Source organism: Hydra viridissima, unplaced genomic scaffold (assembly GCF_058129835.1).
Source record: "Hydra viridissima isolate aposymbiotic clone 2 unplaced genomic scaffold, HvirCarnegie_v1 scaffold_12, whole genome shotgun sequence".
In the NCBI taxonomy this organism is placed as follows: Eukaryota; Metazoa; Cnidaria; class Hydrozoa; order Anthoathecata; family Hydridae; genus Hydra; species Hydra viridissima.
The window spans coordinates 10,529,555-10,542,757 of NW_028324311.1; the positions used below are offsets into that span (position 1 = coordinate 10,529,555).

At 30.0% G+C, this 13,203-nt stretch overlaps 2 protein-coding genes and 2 long non-coding RNA genes across 5 annotated transcripts; 3 read left to right on the plus strand and 1 right to left on the minus strand.

Moving 5' to 3' along the window:
• The first annotated feature begins 334 nt into the window (after positions 1 to 334).
• On the plus strand, positions 335 to 3,978 carry LOC149881218 (uncharacterized). 2 transcript variants are annotated; one of them, XR_016445965.1, is made up of 4 exons: positions 335 to 514; positions 2,614 to 2,799; positions 3,034 to 3,223; positions 3,695 to 3,978. It is a non-coding gene; the product is annotated as an uncharacterized LOC149881218 (long non-coding RNA). The 2 variants fall into 2 exon arrangements; XR_016445964.1 differs by having other exon boundaries at positions 338 to 2,799; positions 3,695 to 3,977.
• Positions 3,979 to 7,641: 3,663 nt separating this feature from the next.
• Positions 7,642 to 9,644, minus strand: LOC149881219 (uncharacterized). Its single transcript, XR_016445859.1, has 5 exons — positions 9,463 to 9,644; positions 9,222 to 9,273; positions 8,503 to 8,664; positions 8,112 to 8,250; positions 7,642 to 7,780 (listed from the first exon to the last, which is right to left on the minus strand). It is a non-coding gene; the product is annotated as an uncharacterized LOC149881219 (long non-coding RNA).
• Positions 9,645 to 10,076: 432 nt separating this feature from the next.
• On the plus strand, positions 10,077 to 11,509 carry LOC149881220 (uncharacterized). Its single transcript, XM_090069542.1, has one exon. The coding sequence runs from the start codon at positions 10,564 to 10,566 to the stop codon at positions 11,377 to 11,379; it is 816 nt and encodes a 271-aa protein (XP_089925668.1). The 5' UTR covers positions 10,077 to 10,563; the 3' UTR covers positions 11,380 to 11,509.
• On the plus strand, positions 11,389 to 12,953 carry LOC149881221 (uncharacterized). The gene has a single exon (XM_090069543.1). The coding sequence runs from the start codon at positions 11,389 to 11,391 to the stop codon at positions 12,193 to 12,195; it is 807 nt and encodes a 268-aa protein (XP_089925669.1). The 3' UTR covers positions 12,196 to 12,953.
• Positions 12,954 to 13,203: the final 250 nt, after the last annotated feature.

The following is a 13,203-nucleotide window of genomic DNA, read 5'->3' on the forward strand; positions in this document are numbered from 1 at the left end:
TTACATAACATGCATGCATAAAAGTTGTTATATTCTAATATAAATGTTGTATATAATAATTTATATGTATGTATTTTGTATATATTGCATATAATATATGCCATATATACAATATTGACATAATATATGCAGTATATAAATAAATGATATATGCAATTGCATATACAATATGACATATACATTTCATATTAAGCATATATGACATTTATATTATATGTGTGTGTGTGTGTGTGTATGTGTGTATGTATATATATATATATATATATATATATATATATATATATATATATATATATATATATATATATATATATATATATGTGTGTGTGTGTGTGTGTGTGTGTATGTGTATATATATGTGTGTGTGTATGTGTATATATGTGTGTGTGTGTGTGTGTGTGTGTGTGTATATATATATATTCATATAATGCATATGTGTATAGCATTTTATTAAAAGGGACATCGACTTCTGAAAACTATGAGAAAACTGTTCAAAATTTTGGGGATCAGGAAAGTAAGGTTTTGGATAAACTATTTGTTTTTTTGTTTTTTTGTTTTGTTTTACTACTTGTTATACATTGTATATGTGTTACGCATACATACATTGATTATGATGCTGACATATATTGACTAAAGAAAACTATTTATATTTTTTGTAAAAAAAAAATAGTTTGTGTTTTAATTAAAGTCATAAATGGATGAAGGCTTTAAAAAAATACATATTTCATGTTACAAAAATACACATTTCTACTTTTTTATGCAGATAAAGGTTTTAAATAATGCTCTTTTCCATGACCTTAATAACACAGCACAAAAATGTGCTAGAATACCATTTTTACAGCAATCAATTCACCTACAGGGATAAATAACATGAATGTTTAAAATTTTAACTCCAAATATTTAAGTTCCATAACACGTATCCATGTACACTACAGGCCAAAAGTTTCCGGACACTTGACATTTTTATATAAAAAGCTAAAATCTATCCTGTATCATTAAATTAATCAATAATACCAATTTATAATACTTAAACTTACATAAATAAATTTGTTTTTTTAATTGTTTATTTTAACTTGATATATAGCGTTACATTACTCTTAAGAGTTTGGTCTTGTTAAAGTTATTTATTTGTTGAAACATAAAGTAAATATTTATAATATAATGATAGCCAACTAAAATGATTAAGAATATTTAGTTTTGTTTAGTTTTCATTTGGTATTAATGACAGTTGCATTAAAAAATCTTCAAAAAAAATTTTGGAATTTTATAATTCGACTATTTAAAAATATGGGTAAAAAACCTTCTTTATCGGTTGCAAAACGTTCTGATATATTTACATTACATAAAGAAAGTTATTCAGTTCATAAAATTTGCAAAAAATTACAAGTTGCTAGAAGTACTGTACAAGATACCATCACACCATGGAAAGAAACATGCATTTTTGAAGACAAAAAAAGATCTGGTAGACCACGGAAGACAACAAAAGCAGAAGATAATAGTATAATATCGATGAGTAAAAGAAATCGAAGACTTACAGCCCCGGAAATAACTTTAGGCTTTAATAGCAGTCATTCAAAATCTATTTCATTAACCACTACGAAGCGATGTCTTAGACAAGCAGGACTTTCTGGCCGTATAGCCGTCAGGAAACCGTTGCTACGGATTGGAAATAAATAGAAAAGGTCACAACAGGCTATAGACCACCAGAATTGGACAGAAGAATTGGGGGAAAGTACTATGGACCGATGAGTCCTAATTTGAACTGTTTGGGCAAAGACGTAGAATTTACATTAGAAGAACAACAAAAGAAAAAATGATCCCAGAGTGTTTAGTGCCGATAATCAAGCACGGTGGTGGGTCAGTTATGGTATGGTAATGTTTTTCTTCAGCTGGTGTAAGTGACCTAGTTAAAATTGAGGGTTTTATGAAAAAAAAACAATATAAAACAATTCTAGAAAACAATGCTATACCTTCTGGATTAAAAACTATTGGTCGCGGTTTTATTTTTATGCAGGACAATAATCCTAAACACACCTTAAAGTTATGTAAGAACTATATAAAGGAACAAGAGGATAATGGTGTCCTCAAAAACATGACCTGGCCGGCCCAATCACCAGATTTGAACCCAATAGAGTTACTGTGGGAAGAATTGGACAGAAAGGTCAGACAAAAATGCCCAACATCCAAAGAGCACCTGTGGCAGATATTAGAAGAATCCTGGTTATCAATTACACCCGAAATAATAAATAGATTAATAAGTAGGATGCCACGGATCGCAAAAGAAGTGATAAAAACTCGTGGGTTATTTTTTGACGAAAAGACAGTTTAATAGTAACAGTGTTGTTAGTATTTTTTTTATTTCATTTTTTGTCTTTTTTTTTTTTTTAAATAGTAACTATATGTATCTTTTATAAAATAAATATGATATTTGAATTTTATTCAAATAATTATGGGAATTTTAGTTAAAAAATTAAACAAAATCCAAGTGTCCGGAAACTTTTGGCCTGCAGTGTATGTCTTCAATTTAATAACTAGATTGTGTTTTTGAAACCAGTTTTCCAATAAGATTCAAATGCAATCAAATATTATTTAATTATTTATGTATGTTTATAGAGAAGTTAGCAGCTTTGGAGTTAAGATTAACAGAACTGGAGCAAAAAAATTAAGTTTTTAGAAGTTCAAAGTTTTTTGGATAATGAAGATATTGTTGTTCCCCCTGGCCTTCCAATGGAAAGTAAGGAAGATTTGGAGAGGCTTAATCTTATGCTACAGATGAAATCTGAGATGGCTCTCTATAAAGTTTGAAATTATTTTTTGTATTATGTTTCTAGCAGTCTTCAGGTTGCGTTTAAACTAGTAGCTGTTATTTTTTTATTATCAAAGATAAGTTTTTTTATAAGTCTTATAATTGTAATTTATCAAAGGTAATTTAATAATACCTTAGTTATATTATACCGCATTACATTTTCATTTACCTTTGAAAAAATAGTTTAAATAAAAAAAGTTGTAATATGTAGCATTATTTGTTTTTAGGTTGAATATCTGCGTTCTATTGGCGGTAAAGTTGAACGTCCAAAATACATATGATGTGTGTTGGGAGCCATGTTTTCCAAAAATTTTAACGTTCTATGTAATCTGAACGGATCTTCAAGTAAGATGATAGCTACTGGAATGGGCAAGGTTAAGTTGCGATGTTATCATTTTGTGTTAAAGTTCTCACTATGTAAGTATTATTAGTTATGTAAATTTTTAGTCTATTAAAGTCAACTGTATTTTTATATTTACAAAAATATGTTTACAACACTAAGAAAGAATATAATATGTTAGTACTTCTGACAATTACCAGTGTTGTCATTAGTTGTGAATTTGTAAGATATTATATTCTCCCTTGGTGACTTGAACTTATTAATGCTGTATTTTATTGTTAACTAGAGACGTTAATTGCCAATGTAAACCATGATTTATTAGTATTCAACTATATGATTCTTAAAGAGCATATAAAAGTTTGTCTTGAACCTATAAGCTAATTGCTCTCGGTTATCATATGCACATATTTTTAAAACTGCCAACCAGTTAATGTAGTTCTCGATTTGCAAAGTATACGTATAAGAGCTTAAAAATAACTTAAAAATAGTTTATATTTAAACAAAAAATAAATTGAGTTTTTAAATTTATTTTCATTTTATTCTTTTAGCAACAGTAAGAATTCAGTATCTTAATTCCAAGGCTAAAGATATTTAACCGATCGTTTCAGGATGGTTTCAGGGTGCAATTGATCAAGGAGATGGGCGAATAAATAGACAGACGAAAAGCAAGGTTATAAAAGATCAGTTGCTGTTAATCAATGAAAAGAATATTTAGTTATCATTTTCTTTTGCAAATTTATAAAAGTTTATTTATCTTGATTTTATTTATAATTCTAATTTTTCTTAATTATTATTAATAATTATCTAATAAATCGCCACGTTTTTAAATTACTAGCGTTTTAAAATATTGTTTTTAATTAAAGCTGCCAATATTAATTTCAAACCTTTAATAATATTAACTACAATAATAGAATATTTTTAGTTTTTTATTTGTAAATATTTTTCTTTAATGATAAAAAATTTGTTCATTTTGTGTATTCAACTAAGTTATCTATAAATAATACAATATTTTGTGTGGACAGTAGTACTGTTTGGTAAAATCTGATATACAAACAATCACTATTAAATAGAAAATTAAATATTAAAAAGCAAAGTTATACTTTGTTATTAAGCAATATTCAAAACATGATTTATAACTTTTGCACTTTCAATTTAAACGCAAAAGCGAATTTAAAAAATCGCGAAAAAAAATCATATTGTTGGGCCGGTAATGGTAACTGTTAGCCAACTGTTTTATTACTGTTGGGCCGTTAATGGCAACCAATAGCTTAAAAACAGTTGGCTAAGTGAAAAGTAAATTGAGTTATAATGTAAAAACAGTTGGCTAAGTGAAAAGTAAATTGAGTTAGAATGTAAGTAATACTCCCAGAAAACTTGAATTAATTGCTTTTTAGTTGATTTTTAAGGACTCGCTAATTTTTGCACCTTTTCCTGAGACATAATATCTTATAAATTTGTTATTGCGAAACTCGCGTACAAAATGTTTCCTTTAGTGTCACTCTTTTAAGGTTGATATGGGTAAATATAGTTCAAAACTTGATTTGAAGGCATATGTTAAAGATATTTGGTAACTATAAACAATATTTTTGACACTGCATTTTGATTTTAGATTGTCATTCTTAAGATCTTAAAAAAAGTAAACTTTTGATTTTTTTTTATTTGTTTAATCATGAGTTCGGCTGAAAAACTAAGAGATTCCACAAGATTCCATGGTAGTTTTAACATTTTCCCATTGATAGGTATACAGTAGCGGGCAAAAGTTTATAAACAGCTAAATTTTTCAAGTCTTTTTATTACAACTTTTTGAATTTTCAGTGAAAATGAATGAAATTTTCAACAATTGTTCCTATAATGTGATTTCATACTATAAATTACTTAAAAAAGTGACAGCTTGTAACGGAAGGGAGAAATTTTATTGAAAACATAATCGTGCAAAAGTTTCCATGCCCAATTAAGAAAATTAAAATTTCATTAGAAAAAAATGTATTTATATTAAAACTAATTTATTGGATATAATATTTAAATTAAATTGAATTTAAAAAATAATGAGAAAATCAAAGTAATCGCCTAGAAAAAAGAAAAATTAAATAACACATGCTGTAGAGAAGAATGTTCCTTATAAGCGAATTTCTGAACTGGTGGCAAAATCAACAATTAGCGTGCAAGTTATGAGATATAAAAACCAAAAGACACTTGTAAACAAGCATCGTTCAGGCAGGCCAAAGATGACTACAGAACATCAAGACAGAACTTTGGTAAGAAAATCAAAACAAGATCCCCGCAATAGTGCTTTCAAATTAAATAGCATTTTGAACAATTAATATGTTGTTAAGTGCAGCGTAGTTATTACAAAATGTCGCCTGCGTTAGCATAATTTGTTTGGTCATCGTCCTGCAAAGAAATCATTAATATTATTAAATAATGGCTCAGCCCAAATGAAATTTGCAAAAGACCATATGAATTGGACTTCAAAAGAATGGTCAAAAGTCTTATTCAGTGACGAATCAAAGTTTTGTATGTTTGGTAGCAATGGTTTCAAGTACATAAGACGTCTGAAAAATGAAAGACTTGCTCCTAAATATCAAATACCAACAGTTAAACCTGATGGGAAAATAATGGTTAGGGATCTTTCAGTCGTGATTCTAATGGTCCACTTCATCGCATCGATTACATTTAGATATAATCGATGCCATGAAGTGGATCAATAGAATCAAAACTGAAACTAAATCGATGTATCGATAATATTAAAACTTATGCAAATCGATGCATCATGTATATTTAGATATAATCAAGAATGTTATGCTGCCACATGGAAAAGACAAAATGCCTCGTGCTAGGGTTTTCCAGCAAGACTACAATCTAAAGCACTGTGCAAATTCTATAAAAAAATTTTTTCAATTTAAAAAAAATTCTTATTTCGGACTGATCTTCTCAAAGCCCAGATTTAAATCCAGAACATCTCTGGGAATATTTCGATCGTCAATTGAAAGGCGAAAACCCGACCAATAAAAATGATTTATTCCAGGTGCTTTCGGATTGTTGGGGAAATATCCCCATAGATGTTCTGATCAACTTAGTTGACTCTATACCTTGTTGTTTTTAAGCAATGTTAAAGTCTAGAGGCTATCCAACAAAATACTAATGTGCTGTGATGAATTATTGTGGAGGAATTAGAAATTATACCTTTTATTTGAATTTTCTTCATTCGTTTATAAACTTTTGCACGATTAAAAAGACTTGAAAAATTTAGCTGTTTATAAACTTTTGCACGCAACTGTATATGAAAGCAGAAAAAAAAATCAGTTGCCCGAACTTCAATATACAACCTATTAAAAAAATTCAAATTTAAAGTTTCATATTAACCATTTTTCATACATTTTTCACACTACATTAGCACTACAGAAGTAATTTGTCATAACTCAAAAACCACCTTCAAAAACTCATGCTCTAACAAATCATGGTAAATTTCAAACCTCAAAAACCAAAAATTACATGCTTTGACGGCCTACTGCCTGAATTAAATGTTTAAAGATAAAACTTTCATACAAAATAACGAATAATAATTTATTGCTTACATTCATCATAAAAATACATTTAGTTCCTATCATTTAAGATTTAGGAATTAATCATGATAATTTACTTGAGGCTCTTCTTCTTGAGTTTCATAGATTGGAGGGTGTGACCATGGAAGAATTGATGAATCTGAAACAATAAATCTCAAGAAAACTCTATCAATATTGAATTCAATTGTAGGTTCAAATCAAAGTTGCTAAAGCATTCAAGAACCTTCTCAAAGCTTCTGGAACATTAGCAAATCTGATTGGATAAAGAAATAACAGTTAACAGAAAAGACATTGCTGTAGGTCCAGGTAGAAAGAACAAGGACTGGGAAGATTTAAGTGAGGGAAACAAAACATCTAAGGTATAATAAATCAATTAAATTCATACCAATTCAGAAAGTAGTTTACTCACTTAAGTATAAAAAATTATCTTGTTTAAGATTAGCAAGTTGTTTGAACATCTTGCTGAAACATCCCAGTGGGCACAGGACGTCTATGGACGTCCATAGGACGTATCGTTTAGGTCTGTTTGTCCAAGTCCAAATTGGTACGTCTAGGGACGTCCAAAATAGTCCAAGTCCCAGTGGGCACACAGACGTCCATGGTACGTCCAAGGACGTCCAAAACGGTCCGTTCGGACGTCCACGGACGTCCTTTGGACGTACCAAATGAAACGACTTTCGTCCGTCTATTTCGGGCGTTTAAAGTACGTTCGAGGACGTCCAAAACGGTCCCTTCAAAAGTCCATATTAGACGTTATTTGGACGTCCTACGGACGTCCAAAGGTTATTTTGTCCGTTTAATAATGAATGATTAAGCTGAATAAAATTCAACGTTGAATTTTATTCAGCTAATTCTCATACCGACTCCATTTCTAACAACTATATTGAATACACACGTGTTTAGGGATTCAAGACACAAATCATTACAAAAAATAAAAATAATAATATTTTTAAACATATATAATAAATACAATCTTGCAAAGACATTATTTTTTGGCTCGTTTCAATATGTCGCCAATGGCACCCTTGATGCTGCTTGAATCGTAACCAATTTTGTCACCAACAACGGCTTCTAAAGATATAATATTTATGTCAAAATTGTCTTTAAATTATAGGGCATGCTTTAGAAAATCAAAACAAATTTCAATTAAAATCAAAAGCAAAGTAAAATCTAAACCAAAAAATCAACAAATTATTTATAATAATAACTATTATTATTACAGAATTTAAAGTACATATGTACTTTAAATTCTATAATATGATTCTATGGAATTCTATAAATTCTATAATTGATAATATGGAAAACCGTCTAAGCCATATATACGTGGAACCATATGGTTCCACATATATGGCTTAGACGGTTTCTAGTTGTATAATTTGAAACAAATTTTACAACTACATACCCTTCCAAGTAAACGTATTGTACAAAACATAACCAGCCAATGTTTATGAGCTCCTCCTGTCCATACCACATTAAAGTGGGGATTTGATATTAGAATTTTCTATCTCCTAGATGAGTTGTTTTCACCACGGCTATGGAGCCTCACATTCCCCAATAAAAATTTATATTAAATAAAAACAACAATAAAAATTTATATTACTATGTTATCAGTTTTGGAAGGTCATACATAAAAAACTAAATTAAAACAAAAAACGACCGCAAATATATTTGCAAACAATGAATTGCAGAAAATAAGCAATGAACTACTGCTTCGTGTTCCTCTGCTTACTGTTAGCAAAAATATTCAGTCTTAAGTAAGATGCAATAGCTTTAACTTCGCATTCAATGCTCACCTTTTATGCCTTTATAATGAGCAGTGCCTGTAAATTTTCTCTTTCCTTTTCTACTGTCCTTGCTAAACAACGCCTGAATACCTTGGTGGTCATGATTGCATTCAAAACATTTTTAATCGTTTTCCGTGGAGTCGCTGCTCCAACTGCTCTCATTTGAGTAACCTTAAAAATTAATTTAAAAAAAAAATAAAAACATGGTTAAATATTAAACAAAGTTTAAATACCATTATGGTATTAAATATTGTGATATATATATATATATATATATATATATATATATATATATATATATATATATATATATATATATATATATATATATATGGATCTCTTAAATGTTTTTTGCACAACACAATATATTTTTTCCATAAAGTGTTGGACAAAAGTAAACCATAAAATGCAAGACCAGATTATTAATATTTTTTCTTTCTTCTATTTAAAAGATTGCTGGGTTATTCGCTTGCTAAATAAATAAATACTATGAAATTATGCAAACAATTCTCAACTGTTTAATCTACTTGTTTTGTCTAAATGCCAAAATAAATATACTTGTAACATGTATATTTATTTCTTGCACTTAGAGGATATTTTACATAGAGAATCTTTAATGATTGCCATTATAATTTAGAAAAAAGTCATTTTAACTTATCTTTTTTATCTTTAGTGGAATAAGTGATAACTTATTTATTGATGATAACTGATAAGTTTATCAAACTAACCTTTTTGTAGGAGAAACATGTTGTCATTTCAATGATCGTCTGTGATCCATATCTGGATCAAATAATTTTTTTAAACTTTAATAAAAGCTATATCTATTAAACATATAAATAAAAAGCTGTGCATATATATATATATATATATAAATATATATGTATATATATATATATGTAAATATATATACATAATATGTATATTTATTATATATAAATAAGTTATGCTTTTAGAATCAATTAATCTTACCCCTTTCATAACAGGAAGCAAAAAATTCAAATACAACTTTTGCCAGCCTGAAATCCTTCGAATTTAGCAAACTGTATATATATACGCCAGTATAAAACTTTAAGTACCAACAAAGTTGTCATCCTTCGCTGTATCTTCTATATATATATATGTATATGTATATGTATATATGTATATATATATATATATATATATATATATATATATATATATATATATATATATATATATATATATATATATATATATATATATATTAGGGTGGTAGTCTAAAATTAAATGTTCAGATTTTGTCTGGGACAACCTCTAGTCCTGTTCCTATTGATCTCATGAACTCATGTGCAAAATTTCATAAAAATATTCTTTCATTAAAGGGTGCCACATGCCAACTGATAAAACCACATGTACGCGATAGAAAAGATAGCCGTGTAAATTAATGTGTTGTTGAATATTATTGAAATCTTTAAATAAATTTTTTTATCTGTAAATCCATTTTGAACACAACCAGATGTCTTTTCAATGAGGTGTACTCTTTATGTTTTTTTTGAGAATCTGACCAGTTGTTAAATTTATCAACTAATTAATGTTCTGTATATGAAAAATACTTATAAATTTCCAAATACATATTAAAAAAAACAGAAATTTTACTTCATAGCATTTTTAGAAATTTGTTACATTCAAATAGTTAAATTTTTATAGTGCTTAAATATTAATTACTTAGCTGCAGCCCACTTACTTATTTTTTCTATCCCAGAATTCCTTGTAATTTGCCACCCAATCGCCATTTTGTATGTTTATCACTATCAGACTACCAAATTAATTATTTTAACTAAAATTTTTCATTTTTAACATTTTTGCAGTGGAATATCTCAATTGTGAAAAGTCAGTATACATTTAAGTTGTTATTTTGTAATATAAATTATGTAAACTACTTTGAATTTTATTTTATATAAATTCATATATCTAAACTCAAAAAAGATACTGAATAATGGATATCACTGAATATATACTAAATGAATAAAATTTTATAACTTTTGCAATTCACATCATGCTTATTGCATAACTTTATTTGTATTTTTCTAGATTAATAAATATCAGAAAATGTCACAATCAAAACCTGCAACTAGATCTGCAACCAAAATTTACCTTCTCGGTTTCACAAATGCCTCCATTAATGGTACTAGATTACCGTCACGAAAGCAAGCATTACAGTTTTTCTTCCATCAGTTGAAAATAAACAAAAAAACCGTGCGAGAAAGTTCGGACATTACTATTAAAACAGTTGCTGATTTTTGGAACAAAGCTTACATGCCAATGACAACATTGCAACATGCAATTGCGAGGCTAGAGAAAATATACAATGAGTGGAGAAAGCTACAAAAGGCTTCAAAAAGAGGAGGAGCAACTCAGATAGCGAAAGAAACAGCCTTTGTTGCATCATTTGAAGATACGTTCGACATTTCTCATGTTGATGCCGAGAGGCTTATACAAAATCCAGAAGACAAACTTTTTCTTAAAGCTCAGCTTGGAAATGGAAGACACTCAAGTTCAATGGCACAAATAGACAGAAAATTGGCAGTCAAGTTGAAACGTAAACATGAGAGACAAGAGGCTATAAAAGCCAGAACAGAACGAGAAGAATTGAGACATGCTGTCAGCAACGGTGAAGCTGTAGTTGAAACATTTGAATCAGATTCAGAAAAAAGTTGCAATGAGAACGTAGATTCTGACCATGACTCAGCAGTGACACCGCAGACAAAACGACCTCGTCCAAAAAATATTGTCAGTCCACAAGTTGCAGCAGCTTTAGATCGAACGAAGATCAGCGACCGAAATGCGGTTTATGCTTTGGCTTCATTCTCAGTTGCTGTTGGTCAAAACCCAAGTGAACTAGCTCTGAATCGCTGGTCAATTTGACGCAATAGAATGAAACATAGATACGAAACAATTTTGAAATTGAAGGAAAGTTTTGGTGAAAATATTAGGGATGTTCCACTCGTAGTGCATTGGGACGGCAAGTTACTCCCTGATATATCAGGAAAACATGAAAAAATAGATCGCTTGCCTATTCTTGTTTCAGGTCAAGGTGTAGAACGTCTATTGAATGTGCCTAAGCTCCCAAATGGCACTGGAGAGGCAATGGCAAATGCAGTTGTAACAGCAACCGACGACTGGAATCTTGCAGAGAATATAAAAGCCATGTCTTTTGACACTACAGCCAGTAATTCTGGGATTCGCTCTGGTGCAGCAGTTCTTATTGAACAAAAGATGAATAAAGAGCTGCTCCATCTTGCATGTCGGCACCATATTTTTGAAGTTGTTTTTGGAGATGTGTTTAACTCATTAGCTGGACCATCTACTGGACCAGACATTTTGATATTTAAAAGGTTTCAAACAGCATGGCTATCAATCGTTCGTGACAGATATGAAGACGGTATATCAGATCCTGAAACAGCTTTAGTTTTTAACAGCAACAGAAAAATGATGAAAGAAGCTATTGATTTCATTCAAAACTGCTTGCTGACAGAGAACCAGCCTCGTGATGATTATAGGGAACTTTTAGAACTGTCTTTGATCTACCTGGGTCATATTCCTCCTCGCGGGGTTCATTTTATGGCTCCTGGGGCTATGCATCGGGCCAGATGGATGGCCATGGCTATTTATTCAATCAAAATTTTTCTCTTCAGATCCCAGTTTCGCATGACAAAGCGTGAAATTTATCACTATTCTTGAATATTTTTGTCTGCTTTGTCTATCTCAACTCATGGTTTACTGCTTCGCTGTCCATTCAAGCTCCACTTAATGATCTCATGTGCCTTAAACGACTCACACAATTCAGGACAATAAATTTAAATGTTGCAAATGTAGCGATAAAGGCATTGTCTCGTCATATGTGGTACCTCAGTGAGGAACTGATTGCCTTTAGTTTTTTTGATAATCGTGTTGATGCAGCTACAAAATACGAGATGGTAAATGCAATGAAAACAAAAACTGGAAATGGAATTCCTGCAAAACGTGTTCAACTACGTGAAAACAACATTTCATCATCAGAGCTTGCTGATTTCATTAACTCGAACACCATGAGGTTTTTTGTTATACTGGGCATCTAAACTTCTTGGCTCGAATTGGATTCATCTTTGTGGAACGAGGACCAAGTTTTTATTGCAGCTAAGCATTTTGTAGCCGGTTTGAGCGTTGTGAATGACAGAGCAGAGAGAGGAGTTGCTCTTATCCAAGACTTTAACCAAATTCTAACAAAAGATGAAGGACAAAAGCAAGCACTTCTCCATGTTGTGTCTGAGCATCGAAAACAGTTTCCAGATGCCAAGAAATCCACTGTTGTTAAACAGGACTAAATAGTCATTTTTCCATTCAAAACAAAATGAAAAACTAAAATGATATTGAAATTATAGTTATTTTTTCATGGTTTTCAATGTTCAATACTTTGTTATTTAAAAACTTTTGAATTAAAATAGTTTATGTAGAAAAAATTTTTTAAAGTGCTTACAGCCATTAGCATCGGCGCTACTCGACTTTCTCCCCCCCCCCCCCCCCCTAATTTTATGATTGATTCTGATAGAGAATTTTATGCTGATTAAGAATCGTATAAAAACATGGGTCTCAAAATCAATGGAAAGTGCTCTAATTCGAAGTCAAAGTTGTAAAAAATCCCACTAAAAACCCTAATATTCGCCATTTTGAAAATACTAAGTTAATGATCTTTTAGCTGACAAAAGCAAA